This window comes from Pezoporus occidentalis, unplaced genomic scaffold (assembly GCF_034315485.1).
Source record: "Pezoporus occidentalis ecotype Australia unplaced genomic scaffold, CSIRO_AGI_Poc_V1 ctg133, whole genome shotgun sequence".
In the NCBI taxonomy this organism is placed as follows: domain Eukaryota; kingdom Metazoa; phylum Chordata; class Aves; order Psittaciformes; family Psittacidae; genus Pezoporus; species Pezoporus occidentalis.
Window position 1 is genome coordinate 4,767,992 of NW_026913136.1, and position 18,805 is coordinate 4,786,796.

The 18,805-nt window shown below is 36.8% G+C and overlaps 1 protein-coding gene across 8 annotated transcripts in view; it reads left to right on the forward strand.

Moving 5' to 3' along the window:
- PTPRD (protein tyrosine phosphatase receptor type D) overlaps positions 1-18,805 on the forward strand; it is a 1,311,464-nt gene that overhangs the window by 1,203,753 nt on the left and 88,906 nt on the right. For all 8 annotated transcript variants that reach the window (XM_062609059.1, XM_062609064.1, XM_062609063.1 and 5 more), the window contains 3 exons: positions 3,352-3,442; positions 9,309-9,518; positions 13,268-13,428. In XM_062609059.1, coding sequence (XP_062465043.1) covers positions 3,352-3,442; positions 9,309-9,518; positions 13,268-13,428 — 462 coding nt within the window. The remainder of the gene's footprint in view (positions 1-3,351; positions 3,443-9,308; positions 9,519-13,267; positions 13,429-18,805) is intronic.

Genomic DNA, 18,805 nt, shown 5'->3' on the forward strand with positions numbered 1-18,805 from the left:
ATTTTGAGGCAGGTGACTTCAAGAAAGAAATTACTTTGGGACATTAAAAGGACAAAAAACCAAAAAAATTAACCATCATCATTACTTTGAGTAAGTTGCGCTCAGTAACAAATGCAGCCAAGGAAGACTCAAGATGGAATGAGTCAAGAAAGATTTATAAGCCAGAGCACTCTCAGAGAATACAAAAAAGCAGGGTAGCTGGTCAAACAATAACAGAAGGTAGACGCAGAAAAAGAGCATATGCCCTTCCTTTTTTGTAGCATAAGAAAAAAAAAAAATGAAAGAGGCAAAGTGACATCAGGAAATGTACATTAACCCTATGTTGTCCAATTGCCAATTTTGCAAATACTGTATCTCCTCCTACATCTATTTCCTAAGATGTGATCAGGCTTGAGATAGAAAAGACAAAACAACAAAAGAAAGATAGAGTTTACCCTTGGAAATGGGCATACCAAAGCGACACCATACTGAACAGAAAAAGCTTACTTGATACTTCCTAGAATAAGTAAGATCATTGCAGGTAAGCCTTTGTACAAGAAGACCAATTTTGTGTAACAGTTATGCTGACACTTTTATAGTTGCTGTTCTTCTGTCAATACATTATATGCTCAGGATTGTCTCTATCTTACTATGAAGTACTATGAAGTATCGTGAGAAACTTTCAATAATGTTAATTACACAGAAGGCAAAACATGTAATGTTTTAGTCTAATGCATTATATGTAAATACTAATGGGATTTATGGTAACGTTATAAAAGCCTTTGTAATTAATTAAAGATGGTTGAAGTAAATGTCATTTTAGAATTTGATGGTGATACAGCATAGAAATTAGAGCAGAGTTCACATTAAACTAGGTAAAATGGATCTTGTTTGGTGGCATCATCTTAAGTGATCAATTTCTTCGTTTTCCTCTAGTGGTTTTGGCTAATCCAGAGCAATTTTTATGTGTAAAGGGCAGTTCATATTTCTCCATCTTTGCAGCCTTAGGTAAAAAGAGAGCTTTATGGAAGATTTTGGCCTTTGTAGTACTCAGTAATTCAAACAATTTCTTCCATCTTTGCAGCCTTAGGTAAAAAGAGAGCTTTATGGAAGATTTTGTCCTTTGTAATACTCAGTAATTCAAACAATATCCAAGCAAATCCTCCATTTCTTACCCTTACCTCTCACTCAAAAAAAAAAGGCCCTCACAAGAAACAAGCAAATAATAAAACAATTTTTTTGAGAGATGCTGAATTCTCTGTAGTTAGCTAGAAATAACAGAAATTTGTTGCCCTTTACAATTTGCAGCTCTTTATATTTATGTGAACAGTTTCATTTTTTCTGCTTGCTGTTGATGAACTTGTGCTTTCAGCTTTAAAATACTCTGCGTGTGCTGAAACTCTTGGTGATCAAAGTTATGAGTGGGAGGCATGCATGAAGAAAGTGTGAAAGAGTATAAAAGTAACATTTACATGCTGGATGTTCCTTGCTTTAAAAAAGAAGTATGAATATTCTGTTAACTTAAAAAAAAAAAAAGAAAAAGAAGAAGGAAAAGGATAAATAAGAGACTGCTGTGCAGTTCATTCAGCATGTGTATCTTTGATGTCTATACAGGCCAATTCTCAATTGTTTTTTGTCTTGATTCTTAGGCATCTGTTAAAGAAAAGGCATATAGGTTGTAGTTTTTGTATCCCTGAGGAAATCAGCATTCAATAGGAGTTGTTATTCATGTAACAAAAGAATTTTTTAAATACATGGTCAGGTTTAAAATCTGGGTTCAAAATGTTTGAACCCAGAATCTTAATTAAAATCTTAATTAAGGTTTAAAATCTTACTCAAAATCTTTGTAGTTTTGAATAAGAACATTGGTGTATAAGATGATTTACCATATTGTTACTATAAGAATGAACAGTGCAGATTTTATTTTAGTACTGGAATACAGCAAGTGAGCAGCCTTTAAAAATCTGTCGCCAACAATTCTTGCTTCCAGCACCTCCTGTTGGAGCTCAGCATATCCACAGAGAAAATTCTCAGATTTCTTAATGTAAGAATTAATAAATATTTGCATTTACTATGGTAGTTAAAACTCCAAATTTTTGTTACATTGTTTCTTATGGAAAGGAGCTCTAGTTAAGAAAAGACTGTTAAAATGGACCAATGGCATGGAAGAAAGATAGCTTATAGAGTTAGTTTAGCCTGATATAGTTTTTGATTAATTGTAAGGCAAGTCCTTTTCTGTAGACTCTTCTGTTAATTAGTTTAGCTTTTTCAACTTAATTGCACGAGTAAAATAGAGCTGCAAAAGGTTGAATAGGCTGTAAAAAATGGCAGACTGGAAGAGAAGAAGTTGGTCCATGAGACACTAAAATTGTCTTCCACAATGGGGAGATGAAGACACCTTAATAAGCTCTGTTGTTACTAGAAACAAAGGAGAGCAGCTACTTTCCCTCTCGTCTGATATGCGGAGTGCTTGACTTTTTGACAAGTGTGTTTATCAAGAAGATGTATATTATACCATCCTGGATGTCCTGCTGTTGTGATTCTACTGCTTCTTTCCTCACATTAATGTGAAATTATGGATCTGCCTGACATGTATCCAGGCTTTATGAAGGAAACAAGGGAAGTGCCATATCTATTATACTAGAAAGCATAATTTACTAGTCTCCATGGGGGGGAGGACAAAGATATTTTCAGGAAAACGTTTCTGAGGAAAGCTGATTTATGTAATTTGCAAATCCTAGCTGTAAAGAAATCATACATCAAGCTCTCTTGTCTGTGACTGTGAACAGAATACTTAAGTAGATAAAGCTGATGATGATTGATATTCAAAAGGAAAGTGTGTGGGGGTGGAGTGCATGCTATGTCTTCTGTGTTTTTTGTTTATAATGGTGTTGGCTTCAACAAACACATCATGTTAAGCTACTATCCTGATGATACATGAAAATGAGTGAAGATGGAGTGATAACTGAGATTTAAATATATGGTAATATGTGTCAGTTTAGGGGCTTAGGTTTTCCTTCTGTGATGGTGCCAGGACACAAATATCCCACAGCTCATGTATTTCAAATGAAATAATAAACTGCAGTCAAACGTAGGCATTTTAGAACATTGCAATTAAAGTTTCTTATACATATTTATATGTTTACATGAAAAAGCAGGTAATTAGTGCCATTTGTTTGTCAGATGCTTTACACTGAATGTGGTTTCAAGAGTGTGAGTCTTTATAACTGTGCTTGGAAGGCTGCAGTGAAATAACAATATGCAAAAGTTTGGTCTAAAAATACTTCTCTTAAGCTTCTATGAATAGACACCTACTCCATCAATTTATCTATTACTTTTCCTTCAACTTTTGTCCAACTGTTTCCTTTACAGAGGTTATTACATAGTTATTGTGCCTTTGAAGAGGTCTCGTGGAAAGTTTATCAAACCATGGGAGAGTCCGGATGAAATGGAACTAGATGAGGTACTCTATGGTTTTGTTGTAGTCTTCTCCTTTACTAAAGGAACAATCTTATTAATGCTATGTGATTAACCTACCACTTTCAGACATTTTGGTTGTCAGGATATTTTATATTTGTATTTGAATTAACCTCTGGGGACTGTAACAAAAGTTCAAATTAGAACTTAAATTGGAAGACAGTAAAGACATTAAGTTGTCATAAAGCTCACTGTCTGATCTTTGTTGGCATTAATATTTTTAGTATTTTCCTATTGTAAAGCATAATGCTAAAGTGCAGAAGGTGAAATGAGTTGAAAACAAAAGCTTAATCACCAATGATATGAACTCTAATAAAGGTCTGGTTCATTAGTGGGGTGTTTACTAAGCTTTTAATAAATGCTAAATTGCAATTGGCACTGTAATTTAACATTTGACCTGCTGGTGGTGGTTTTACCTGATTCTCACATACTGATTAGAAAACTTTTACAGGAGTCTCCCTTCTCCTGACAATTTGTGCTCAGTAGTAAATGAATGAAGTAGGAAAGAGCAACATTGTGTCATCATTTGACTCTATAAATTGCATTAACCCAAAAGTTTTAAATACTTTCATTTTAGGAATAAGCCCACTAATACTAGAAATAAATTTATTATGTTACTGATATAATAATAATTCCAGAAAGTATAGGGTTAGCATTCAGTCCTGTCTTCTGTTTTACTGAAGGACAGTGTAGCTCATGCAGGCTTGTTTTTCTCCTTTGAATCTGTAAATCTGGAATAATACTAATATTTATAATTGTAAAGCTGTGGCATGGTTTTCATTACTGCTGACTAAATGATTGAAGCATGTGTTTCCTCTTGACCAGTTTCATTTATGTGATCATCTCATTTGATTCAATTGTAGCAAATGACTTGCTTTGATCTATTAACTCCTTGCCTTTAAAAGAACTTGGATTGTAAATGCCATCAGCTCATAATCATAGTCCTGGGTAACATCAAATATGGTTGAACAGTAAAACTCTGAAAGCAAGATCCATACATGGAAAACTGATTTAATATTACCACCCACTTTTAACATCCAAAGATTCTGGTCATGTTCACTAGTATTAACAGATTAAAGGATAGGTGCAAGATGACATTGAACTTCTGGGCAATTAAATTCTATGGGTCCCGCCGATTCCCATAACAAAGGGTCATTTTAATCATCCTGCAAGTTGTGGTGCATTAATCTGTGTAACAGATTGATAAAGAACATTTATTAATTCAGAAATATTTGGATCTGGATGGGTTGTTTCCCACTTCTATTGATATAATTGAGACCACATTGTAGAATTAATGGTGGAAGAAATAAGATATGCATTGACTGGAAAATGAAAATTATTTCTGATAAAGAACTAAAACCCTTGATACATCTTTTACGATTGCCACCAATACATATACTAAGTTCTGAGTAGGGACAAATCAAAAGCAGTCAGCAATCGTATTTTATGCTACTCTTCCAGGTTCTATTACCTAAAAACCTATTTTACTTTCAGCTTTAGATAATATATGTATGTTGTTCTTAGGTGTACTATCTCTGACATATATATGAAAGCAGTAACATAATAAATAAATTGGGGGAAAAAAATCCCCAACAAAACAGAAAAACTAATCACACTACTTTCTGAACAAATAGTTCCTGATGGCCAAGTGAAGTTTTTTGTGCATATTTTCTTCTAGTACAATCTAAATATCTGACTAGTATCAGAAGGGATTGTGCAATAGATTTTTCCAAATAAGTGTGTTCCAGATACTTTGCTTAGATTTTCAGAAGAGGAGAATTTGATGAAAGCACTTCTGAGATGTTACCTATAGTACATAACTGACCAGTCCAACCAATTCTCCAACCTAAGATGCAGTTATCTTCCTGATTCCCTGAACCTCAGGTCTGACAGAAGTGAGATGCAGAGTAATAAAAGAGCAGACAATGGACTAGATATTGTGTATCTGATAAAAATAGTTACTAGAGATACAGGGTTTTTTATTAACTAACATTTCAGTTTATTTTGAATATCATGAGATCTAGTGACTTTAAATAGATATGCCATGCAAATAAATGAAATATAAACAAAATACTACAATTTGCAGTATTACCTAGTAGGATTATTTTAGATTTTTAAGCAATAAAACCTAAATAAAAGCCTGCATATTAAGTCTTAGATCTGTAATTTTACTGAAATTCTGGTGTAAAGTACAACAGGAGATACACATGAAAGTAATGATGCTTGGCAACAACCCCATTTATGTATGAAATATAAATGAGGCCAGAGGTTCACCTGAGGTCTATTCAGTCATGTGTAATCAATGTCACAGACACAAATTTTATCTACACACAAACCCACCTAGGTTTAGCTGGCGTTAGGCAATGAATAACCAGACAACTTCAATAAAGCTGACCAAATTTTATTTGATTCAGGCTAATTAATTTCAACATTCATAGCCAAAACTCAGTTTCTGATTACTTCACCCACTGTAGTACAGTACTTCAGTTTTGCTGTCTCTTAAATACATGCATTTTATGTTATGAATTAAAATGCAAGAAATAATTAAGGTCAAACATTTTTCTTCCCCTTTCAATCTCCATACAAGTTTGATTGCAGTACTCCTGCAATATTTTGACATTTTGAGCTACTTAAAATCTAAATTGTAAATATGGTGTAATCCGGAAACACATGATCAAGAGTTTATTTTAGGTAGCCACACAAATAACCTTATATTCCTGTGGAAACTGTATGCATAAATGAAAATACCAGTTACATTCAGGGATGTCTCAAGACTTACCTCATACTGCAGTACTTAGAGCTCCTGACTTCCAGTTAGTTTACATACCACATAATTGCTACCTGAATATCTACCTTTGTATTTCAGCAGACTCCCCTGCATAGCTGTTACTGTCTTTGTAAGGGATGGCTTCATAGAGATACAAACTTTTCACATAGTGCTTCCCCCACTAGATCTTATGAAAGCCTAGGCAACGTGGATCAAACTTTGATTAGTCTCTGCCTCGTGTTCCGCCCTCAGTAACTCTACCTGGGGCATAGGACACTACCGACAGATACAAGAGTCACCTTCAATAGAACAAGTAAATAGGAATCTTTTTAATGTTACAGTTCTCTAATGTTATTTTTATACCACACGAATTCAGCCTAAACTGCTCATTAAAGTGCTAAGGAACAGTGAAAGAGAAATATGGACTGCTGATTGTAATAGAGTCCTTGATTAATGAATAATGATTTCTAGTCTCAAATTATGGCCAGTTCTGTTTAACACAGGGGATTCATTGCAGTGTACCAGCTTTTGTGTAGTAGCATGGAAACTGATAGAGTTAATTTAAAATCTCTGTAACATAGAACAGACTGACCCTTAGAGCTGGAAAGCAGTTGACTGTATAGGTCTTTTAAGGGGTAGCATGCAAATGCCCTAAATGCCACAGAAGTTTGGATCCAAGTAGTGCAGGTTTTTCCTGTTTGTATCTGTAGCCTGTGTTTGAAGTAAGTACTTCAGTGAGAAGTGGTATCAAAGTAATCGATATTAAAAGCTTCTGACTCAGTAGCAGAGTGAATAGTAGATGATTTTACATGCACCGTAAACATATGTTGTTAACTGTATAATTGCAAAATACAAAATAAATTTGCAATATAAGTGTAAAAATAGAACCTATGTGAAGAAGGCAGAATGTGCTAGCTAAGCTAAGGCCTGGCACAAAAGAACAGGCTGAAGCAAGCGGGAGCTTCTCTGAGTGAACATGTTGCCTAGAATTAAAATATATAGCAAAATGAAATTTGATGTTTGTTAGCTTTTTTGGTTTGGTGTGTTGTTTTTTTTTTTAACCTGTATCTAGCTCTGTAGATTTGTCTCCTTGTCCTAGCATGGAAGTTTTTTGCTAATCTATTGTATTAGTACTGTCTGTGTCCTGAAAAGCCTACTGTGTGACCTTGGAAATTTATGACTGCAGTCTGAGACTACAGGACATTGAATAAGTTTCATAAATGAAAAATTAAGGGAACTGTGAAGAGGCCTTAGAAGTCATCATCACCAAGGAAAAGTTCAGGCTCCTTGTAATTGACTCAGATTAATATTTGTTGAATGTCAGTATGTCCAGAGTGATACAAGATATTGAATAAGCATTTGTCTGATTTAATAAGTAATTCATCAACAGATTATACCAGATGAAATAAATTCCTTCATTAATTACTATATATTTTCCAAGTTTGGGTCTAGCACCTTGTCTTAAATGTACTGATGTACATTTTAGCTTTGTTCATCAGAACAAATGTTTTATGAAATATGGAAAAGCTACATTTTGAAAGTCAGATTAGGCAGTTAAAATTTGAAGTGTGGATTGTGTATGATAGCGTAGCAGATAATCTTTTGTAGCCTACCAATAGAAAAGTTGTCCTGGGATTCATAGGTCCCATTACTGATTCCTGTAACCAATCTATTCTGTAGTGTTGAACAAGCCCATCACGAAGAACACAACTCTTTGTGATTTTGAACAAATAAAATGGCAGTCAATTTCAGGTTTGGAATGGAAGATATGTTTAAAAATGACTCTGTAAACTTTTCTACACTTTGTTTACTGTTTCTGAAGTACGTTGTAAGCTCTCTGAGGTGTTCAGGAATTTAATATTACCAGTGTACAAAAAAGCTGTTCATAGCTACTTAGTGTTGAGTTGTTTGCATTTCAGAGTTACCAGAAAAAGTTTTAAATAGTTAACAAATTTTTTTCAAATGGGAATTTTTTTCCAATTTTGTATTTTTTTATTCCTGTTTTTAAAATAATTACATTCTATGACTTGTTAAGTTTTATTGTATCAAACAGGAGACAAGAAAGTACATTGCATCTTTATAGGGAGGGAGAAGGTATTATTATGCATTAGGGAAGTGATTATTCCTTTGAACTCTGCACTAGTGAGGCTGCAGTCTAATACTGTGTTTAGTTTTGGGCTGCTTTGCCTCACTACAAGAAAGATATTGAGGTACTGGAGCCAGTCCAAAGAGCAGTAAATCTCATGAAGGATCTAGACCCACAACTCTTATGAGGAGCAGCTGAGAAAACTGGGGTTGTTTAGTGGGGTAGATTAAGCTGGAAAAAAGGAAGGTCAGATGAGACCTAATTGCTTTCCTCAACTGCCTGAAAGGAAGTTATAGTGAGGTGGGTGCTGGTCTCTTTTCCCAAGTAACAATCTATGGGACAAGAGGAAATGGCATCAAGTTGCACCAAGAGAGATTTAGATTGGATATTAGGAAAAATTTCTTCACCAAAAGAGTTGTCAAGAATTGGACCAATGGTGGTGTTACCATCCCTGGAGGTATTTAGAAGAGATGTAGGTGTGGCACTTGGGGACATGGTTTAGTGGTGGACTTGGCAGTGTTAGGATAATAGCTGGACTTGATGGTCTTAAGGGTCTTTTTGAATGTAAATTATTCTGTGGTTCTATTCTATGACTGACTTCATATGTAATACACATATATGTATGTGATGTGTAATATGATGTCTGTATATATATATATATATGTCCTCAGAGATGGTATGTTGTTTTTTTTTTCTCCTTAGAGACAACAATATCAGATACTGAAAACTGATCTAATTGTTTTATGTTTGTACTCTGGGCAGTTCATTTCCTACCTAGTGTCTTACCTTAACAAGGATGACAAGATATTGAAAGGTTTTGCAAAAACTGTTGTAGTAATATTGATATACACCATGGAATGTGGATAAACTGTATTTTTGTAGTTCCTGGTCATGCATTAGATTTTCTCATTACATTGTTAATAAGTTACACTAAAATTTTTTTCAGTTACCTTTCTGTTCTTGCTTTCTCTTTCTCTTTCTTCTCCCTTCATTCTAAAGCTGCTTAAGGAGATAGCTAGGAAACGCAGAAGCATTCGTCTTGAGAGGGAAGTGGAATTAAAGCCATATATTGCAGCTCACTTCGAAGTTCTTCCTACGGAGTTCACGTTGGGGGATAAGAAGCATTATGGTGGCTTTGAGAATAAGCAACTGCAGAGTGGTCAAGAATATGTGTTCTTTGTATTGGCTGTAATGGAGCACTCAGAATCTGTAAGTTAGTTAATATTTTTAAATCTCTAAATTACTTCTCCACAACTCATGGGGGAAAAAAAAAATAGAAAGATTAATAGTTATGCTAGCTCCCAAAAGCTATTTTTTTACAGTACGCTACAGCTTTGCTAAAGTATTTCCTTGCTTAGTTCCAGTTAATTCCTTGAATTTTTTTACTTTGCTTGCACCTTTATGTGTTACTTCTGTGTATGACGGAAACCTGAAGTTAACCTTTAACTAGATATGTTGTGATCCTTCTCAAATTACATGCTCTGCCATTTGAGACATTCAGTGACACAGGTTTAGAGTCTTATTTCCCAATTTATTTAGAAAAGAATTTCTTCTTTGCCTTAATACTACTATTGAGTTGTGGTGTTCAATATGCAGGATTGTTGGAAAGATCCACTGAATCAGATACATGCACAACTAGCCTTTTTTGTTACACTCATTATTCCCTAACAACTTTATCAGTAAATTCTTAGGAAGTTAGAAAATAATTCAATAACAAGGAAAATTCCTGAGGTGAGACAAATAATGAGCTGTCATCTTCTTTATGTAATTCATCTTGTAGTTATGGCCCTTTATGTATAAGTTGATCTACTGTATAGTAATTAAAAAAAAAAAAAAGATTGAAATAGGACCATTGAAAGAAGTTGCAATACACATTAATATTTTAACATACAGTGTGTAATATTGGTACCTAAACCTAACAGGTACATTTGTTGGCTCAACCACTCAAAACCATTGCACCACAATCTGAATTCTTGTCAAATGCTTCCAGCATGTAGCCCTAGAATCACTTTCTTGATGTCAACAGAATTTGCCTACATAATGAGGAAGTAGTTTCAGTTTCAATATGTTTGGATACATATCTTCATTTGAAAATAAAATGTCTCCTGCGGACTCTAACATAAATCAAAAGTTCCCCTTAAACTTTTTTAAGAGTGACTGCAGAGACAGTGAATTCTGAAGGCACTGAATCAGAGAAGTTCAAACTGGAGAGAGTGAACAGCTTTGTGTGTAAAGTGAGATGGCTAAAAGTCTGTGTGTCAGAAATTTCCTGTACTAAATTGATATTTCCAATACAATATACTGTTTCTTACTTATTTCTCTATATTAATTAAGATATGTGTAATTACTTTGTTAGAAGTCAGAATGATATAGCAGGAATAAATAGGGTTATGAATTTACAGTTGAAAACGCCAGTATGGCAAATATATCCATGGGCATACTCCTGAAGATTTCAAAAGGCATTACTAAGCTTACACTATGGACAATATCTGGTTCAGCATGCCATCTGAACAATCTATGTGATTAAGTAGTATGAAGTAGTCCCAGAGAGTGAAGAGTTCATAAGGGTCAGTGGTCAGTGAGCTTCAACTCCCAATTCTCCAGTGTATCTGCAGTCAGTATAGCTGGTTTTCTTCTAGGACTATAGATTCTACTGGTGCATGAGTTGTAACTTGTGAGGAATGTTTTTCCCCATATTCAAAATACCTTTTACATAAGGGTTATCATAAAATTACTTTGTTCAGGGAAGAACTTGCTTTACAACAGTGCATGGGGAGGTCTGAATTTGTTTAATTTTGTGAAATGGAATCTGAAAGAATTTATGGCTACCGTCTATAAATAAATTAAGCATGTTATCAAGTGAAAAGAAACAAAATAGTCATTTTTTGCAAAAATGTGATTAATACAGGTTGGTTGAAAATTAAAAGCAAAATCCTCTGGTTTTGGAGAACACGTAGTAAGTGTTCATACTGTTATCCCTGAGAATCCCTCAGAATCCCTGTCATGGTTTAACCCCAGCCAATAATGAAGTGCCACTTGCTCACCCCCTTCTCTTAGTCCCCCCACCCCTCCCTCAGATGGGCTGGGGAGGTGAATCTGAAGAATGTAAAATCTGTGGATTGAGGTAAGAACAGTTTAATAGCTAAAGTACAGTATACTACTATTAGTAATAATAATGATAAGGAAAATAAAAAGATGAGAGATATAAAACTGAAGGGAGAAAGTAAAAAATACAATAAACAGCAGTGATGGACAGTACAATTGCTGACCACCTGCTGACCAATACCTAGCCTATCTCCAAGCAGCAATCGTTTGCTTCTGGGTAACTCCCCCCAGTTTATACACCGGGCATGATGTGCTGTGGTATGAAATGCCCCTTTGGCTAGTTTGGGTCAGGTGTCCTGTCTGCTTCCTCCCAGCTTCTTGCGCCCCTCCTCACTGGCAGAGCATGAGAAACTGAAAAGTTCCTGATCAAGGTTAGTGCTACTTAGCAACAATTAAGACCACCAGTGTGTTGTCAGCACTGTTCTCAGACTAAAGTCAAAACACAGCGCTGCACCAGCTACTAGGAAGAAAATCAACTCTAACCCCGCCAAAACCAGGACAATCCCTTTCCAGGTGTTTTTTTCTTCCAGCTCTAAAGGAAGAGGCTAAATAAAGTGTCTTACTGTAACAATAGGCTTTCTTCTATCTTTTGAGATTACTGAATTTAGGAAAAAAGCCTCAGCCAGCTCAGGTATTTCAGAAATGGAACATATAGGCTTCTCAATTTCTAAGCACCAATCATAGACTTTTAAAATGTTTGGTGCATATTTAGTAAAAGAGCATAATACAACTGGACATAACTGGCATGCGTACTAGCTCAGTTTTGTGCGTCAACTTTGCTGGTCCTAATCCTGTCTCAAACCCAGGCACTGTTGTGCCCCAGAGCCCAAAACAAGGCCAAATGAACTGTGAAAAACACTTCTACTTTTGTAACACTTGGCTTAGGACAGCTTTCAGAATACACTGCAAACATGGTAAGTGAAAGCTAATTTCTTCTCCTGGTTATCTTAGTCTAACTTGGTTGATATTCCTGATTTACTGCTGAATCAAGTTTTGAAGTCGTTGGCAAGAACTGTAGTTTAAATCCTACTTAAGTGCTGGTGGGGACATTCCAGCAAAGACAAGAGCCAAGAACAAACGATTCTCAACTTACATTTTACTGTAGCTCAGAGTTCTTTGCATGATCCAGTTTTAGCAGGCTGGCTCCTCAACCTCTCCTCTCTGTAATTTTAACTCTGCACTCATCCATAGATCAGACATCTCAGATCTTATCCTAGGCCAGTTGGCTTAACAGCATCCAGTAAGGCAAAGATTTTGAAAGGCCTCTACTGAATTATAATTCTAGTTCCACGGTTAAGAAAGACTTTGAGTATTTAGCATCCCTTCCTATTCTACAGTTGGCTTCACCTGGCTTTCAGTCTAAAATTCCAGTTGTTTCCCTCTTCTGTAAGAACAGTGTCAGATAAGTTTTGATTGCTCAAAATGCACCCTATTATTGCCATAGTTTACTTTTGTAGGCACTTCCTACATTCAGTCCCCTTTATTTTCACCTATAGTATTCTCATTGTTTCAGAAATATCATTTTACATATTGGTTTCAGAAATACCATTTTACATCTTGCAGAAAGAAATATTGTTAAGCCAATATAAAGCTAGAAAAAAAAAACAAAAAATGAGTAACTGATAGGTTATATTCCTATACGTCATTTTCTCTTTCTCTGCTTAAGTTGCAAAGTGCTCTATGGAGGACTGTGTTACTTAATTTCAGGTCACTGCTAATATACGGAGCACAAAGTAAAGATTTTCGCATTGCCTTGTTCATTACATCATTATCTTGTATATATATATATATATATATCTTTTAAATCTAGCATAGTTCATATTTTAAATGCACTCCTTTATCTATTTGTATAGACCATGTATGCAACCAGCCCATATTCTGATCCTGTTGTGTCAATGGACCTTGATCCCCAACCAATAACAGATGAGGAAGAAGGCTTGATTTGGGTCGTTGGACCAGTTCTTGCAGTGGTGTTTATCATCTGTATTGTTATTGCTATACTTCTTTATAAAAGGTAAGTTTCCCTTTTACTTTTTTTAGCGGGCATGTATCTTTCTGATATCAGCCATTTTATAATACTGTTCTACTCTATATTTGTTGTACTACAGCAGTAATGTCATTGCTTTTATATATTTTCATATTTATTAATGGTTTCCAGAACACTGCAGAAATTTTAGTAGATTGACAGAAAGTTTCCAAAAATTGCAGGTACATGGGTACCTTTTTCTGCTGATGACAGTATTAACAGTTATGCATTTAAATGTTTTTTCCACTTTGCATATGTTTGTAAAAAATATGTGCTTGCATATAAATATGGATGGAATTCACACATTTGAATTTTTAAAACTTATTTGTAGATGTGCAATAGTAATGCATTAGGGGTTTACATTCAGCTTGATGTTAAACATCATTTTCATCTCCACTCAAGTAATTTGAGTTTTTGCTTTTGATAGTTCGCCTCAATTTGGCAGTGTAAGTATATGAATTGAAGCTCAGAACTCAGAGATTAAAGAAACATCAGTAGCTGTTTTCCACTAATCTTGGAAAGAGATCAAACATCACTCTTCTTTCACTATGACACAGATGTAGGTTTTCTATTACACAAAGGACCTCTCTCTGCCTTACAACGTACTAGATAAAAATGGTGTATGATGCCTTAATATATACATACCAGCCTTTTACAATGTAAATGAGTTCACAGAGGTCTAGCTACTAAATCAAACCCAAAGAATCAAACACACAAAGTTTAAGATTTACATTTTGTTCCTAGTACATTGTAGAGATATATTGATGAAGGATAATTGGAGAATGCTATAAAGATGCTGTGACCTTGTTGGGGGTGCAGGGGCACACTAGTGATAATTTAATTAAGTGGGGTACATCATCTAAAACTAATGGCTATGATGGTATCACCTGCATACAAATATTTAAGTTTGCCACCCTGTATACTCCTCTCTCCCTAAGTGTCTCCACTCACATACCTCTGAAAATGCCTGTAGAGAACTCGCTTTGGGTTATAGAAAGAAAATTCTCCATTCAGCAGTGAAAAAGCAGTCCAGGCTTAACCTTAGCTTTGGGTTCCAAACAGATACACATTTATAGAATGTTCTTTAGGTCTGTAATCTTACAGCAACATAATACATGGTCTATTATGTTGCGTGAAGGTTTCTATTACTGCCTACTGTCTCAGACAATCTAATTGATTAGCAACCAGTGAACCCCTGTTTGTGTCTGTCTGTCACTTATAAACCTGGTCATTAGAGATGTGCTAAGAGCGAAATATTCCCTTTTTTCTGGTTAATTTGGAGTATTAAACTAAAACTTTTCCCATACAAAACAAATCCAAACAAGGGCAGTAAAGCAGGCATGTAAATGCTTCTGGGAATGTTGATTGTATTTATGAAATTCATAGTAACAAACTCCAGTTCTGTTACCAAAAAAAATATAGGCGTAATCCACAAACGAGCAGGTAAAATTTGTTCATCAGTAGTACGAAGAGATTGTCATTCACTGAAAACGGGGGACATATTTTGCATCTGTTATTTACTAATGGAACTAAAACTGTTCAGGCAAATGTCCATATGTGTTTATTTATTTCTATATTCCCATGTATAAGCTGTAAATTGTTAAACTGCGCTGATTTTGAAAATGACCTCTGAGAAATTATGACTGCCATTTTACCAGTCTATAGTCCTCTGTGAACTTTTCATTTCTGTAAAAAATGTAATATATAATTGGATTTTTCTTTTCTAGAGTATGCAACCTGGATGCAGGCTAACAGAGTTCGATAGCTTTACTGTCCGTAGAAGTAGAATAACTAGATGAGACAGTCGTGATATTTAGGTAGTGCTTTGAGAAAACAGTGAAATTTAATTTCTGAATTAACTCTGTTGAATTACCATGGCTACCAGAGTTGGACATGTTAAAAAATGCATAAGAAATAGGAAAATGAGAAATTTTCATGGATACAGGAAATATTACAAGCCCTAATGAAGAGACTTATGAATTAAAATACTACTTTTACATTTTAATTTCTATCATAGAGAAAGAATGAGTGCAGTTTCTTGAAAAAAAAAATCAAAAATCATTTTAAGGGGGGAATCTTAGAATCATAGACTCATAGAACAGTTAGGGTTGAAAAGGACCTTAAGATCATCTAGTTCCAACCCCCCTGCCATGGGGCACCACACACTAAACCATGTCATCTAAGGCTCTGTCCAACCTGGCCTTGAACACCACCAAGGATGGAGCATTCACAACTTCTCTGGGCAATCCATTCCAGTGCCTCACCCCCCTTACAGTAAAGAACTTCCTCCTTATATTCAAACAGAACTTCCCCTTTTTAAGTTTTAACCCATTACCCCTTGTCCCATCACTACAGTCCCTAATGAAGAGTCTCTCCCCAACATCCTTATAGGCCCCTTTCAGCTACTGGAATGCTGCTATGAGGTCTCCACGCAGCCTTCTCTTCTCCAGGCTGAATAGCCCCAACTTTCTCAACCTGTCTTCATATGGAAGGTGTTCCAGTCCCCTGATCATCCTCATGGCCCTTCTCTGGACTTGTTCCAATAGTTCCATGTGCGTTTTATGTTGAGGTCACCAGAATTGTTCACAGTATTCCAAGTGAGGTCTCACGAGAAAAGAGTAGAGGGGCAGGATCACCTCCTTCGACCTCCTGGTTATGCTGCTTTTATGATGCAGCTGGTTATGTTGCTGGTCATGATGCAGCCCAGGATACAGTTGGCTTTCTGAGCTGACAGCACACACTGAGGGCTCATATGAATGAAGTTTCTCATTGACCCAAGTCCTTCTGTGCAGGGTGCTCTGAATCTCTTCTCTGCCCAACCTGTAGCTGTGCCTGCGGTTGCTCTGACCCAGGTGTAAGACTTTGCACTTGGCATGGTTAAACTTCATAAGGTTGGCATCAGCCCACCTCACAAGCGTGTCAAGGTCCCTCTGAATGGCATTCCTTCCCTCCAGCATATCAACCGAACCACACAGCTTGGTGTCATTGGCAAACTTGCTGAGGGCGCACTCAATCCCACTGTTCATGTCACTGTCAAAGATGTTGAACAAGACCGGTCCCAGCACTGATCCCTGAGAGACACCACTCGTTACTGGTCTCCACCTGGACATTGAGCCATTGACCACAACTCTTTGTGTGCGGCCATCCAGCCAGTTCTTTACCCACCAAGTGGTCCACCTATCAAATTGATGTCTCTCCAATTCAGAGACAAGGATGTTGTGTGGAACAGTGTCGAACGCTTTGCACAAGTCCAGGTAGATGACGTCAACTGCTCTACCCCTGTCCATCAGTTCTGTGGCCCCATCATAGAAGGCCACCAAATTGCTCAGGCAGGATTTGCCCTTAGTGAAGCCATGCTGGCTGTCACCAACCACCTTGTTGTTTTCATGTGCCTTAGCATGCCTTCCAGGAGAATCTGCTCCAAGATTTTGCCAGGCACAGAGGTGAGACTGACTGGTCAGTTCCCTGTGTCATCCTTTTTCCCCTTCTTGAAAATGGGGGTTATATTTCCCTTTTTCCAGTCATCAGGAACTTCACCTGACTGCCATGATTTTTCAGATCTCGCCCTCCTTTTTAAACAGATGCTATTATATATAGAGTGGATAAGTTATATGGGTTGGTGTGGGGGATATTTAGCTGTCCCAAGTACTAGGACTTCATTTTTGACCCCTTTATTATTTGTTGGTCAGTTATTGCTACTGCATTTTGTCGTCTTAAAATCTGAAAGCAAGAATTCTGCATAGGAAGATTTTTGGATCACATATTAGAATATAGGCAAATGATCATTGCAGCCTTGTACTTAACAGTAATAAATGGGGAAAATACTGAAGAGTACCTTTTGTTGTCATCAGATACTGCTGCAATGTTCTATCCAACACAACTGAGGCTTATTAATGTATTGTGTGCATAAGAGCTCACAGATCACACATCCACAGGGCCCTACCTCTGGGGATTACCCTGTCCCAGCCCTGTTCAGAGAATGGCCAGGAAGTTTCAATATATGCAAGAGTGGAATCTCAACAACTTCTCTGGGCAACCCATACCAGTGTTCAACTATCTTCACAGTAAACATGATTTTATTTTTTTTTTTTTTTGTCTGAGTTGCCATTGAATTACAGTTACAAAATCCAGTCTTTCTGAAGTTCATGTCTTTGCAAATGGAACTGACTTGGCCAGTGGCCAGCTCAGTGTTCTTTGTCATTGCAGCAGTTCTTCCACCCCGCAGTCATAGTGAAGGGACACGGTTATTTTGGAGTAGATCTTTAGTCTACTGGACTTAAATCTGAACAATAAGACAATGTTGCTCAAGGCTCTGTCCAGCCTGGCCTTGAGCACTGCCAGGGATGGAGCATTCACAACTTCTTTGGGCAACCCATTCCAGTGCCTCATCACTCTCACAGTAAAAAATTTCTTCCTTATATCTAACCTAAATCTCCCCTGTTTCAGTTTGAACCCATTACTCCTTTTCCTATCGCTACAAACCCTGATGAAGAGTCCCTCTCCAGCATCCTTGTAGGCCCCCTTCAGATACTGGAAGGCTGCTATGAGTTCTCCACACAGCTTCTCTTCTCCAGCCTGAACAGCCCCAACTTTCTCAGCCTGTCTTCATACGGGAGTGCTCGAGCCCCCTGATCATCCTTGGGGCCCTCCTCTGGACCTGCTCCAACAGCTCTATGCCCTTCTTATGTTGAGGACACCAGAACTGCACACAGTACTCCAAGTGAGGTCCCACGAGAGCAGAGTAGAGGGGCAGGATCACTTCCTTCAACCTGCTGGTCATGCTGCTTTTGATGCAGCCCAGGACAGGGTTGGCTTTCTGGGCTGTGAGCGCACACTGAAGCCGGCTCATATTGTTTCTCATAGACCAACATCCCCAGGTCTTCCGCAGGGCTGCTCTGAATCACTTCTCAAACCAACCTGTAGCTGTAGCTGCAACTGATTTTTGAATGTGTCACACATGTTCACTTTCACAGGGTTTACATGGTTAGAAACCCAGTTAATGAATGTTAAAGAGCTCTAGAAGTTGTTCAGTGTATCTCAGAAACTAACAAAATAGAGAGCTCATGTGCCCAGAAAGCATTCTTTCATTCATTTTAGTTTTGTTAGTTTGGGTTTTTTTCAACCTGAGTTTCTGTGGTTCTTCCTCCTTGTTTTTAAGAAATCACAAGTTCTCTAATTTGAGCCCTTCACTGATGAAAAGCAAAATGTTCCTCATTCTAGATCTTTCTAGAGCCAGTTTTGTTTGTAGAGTGAGTTTCCACTTGTAGGGAAGATAAATGTATTTTGACAGACTTCATCTTCTTTACTCTTACAGTGCATTTTTTTTCATTTGTTTAAATAGACAGGACCTAAGCTTGAGTCTTTT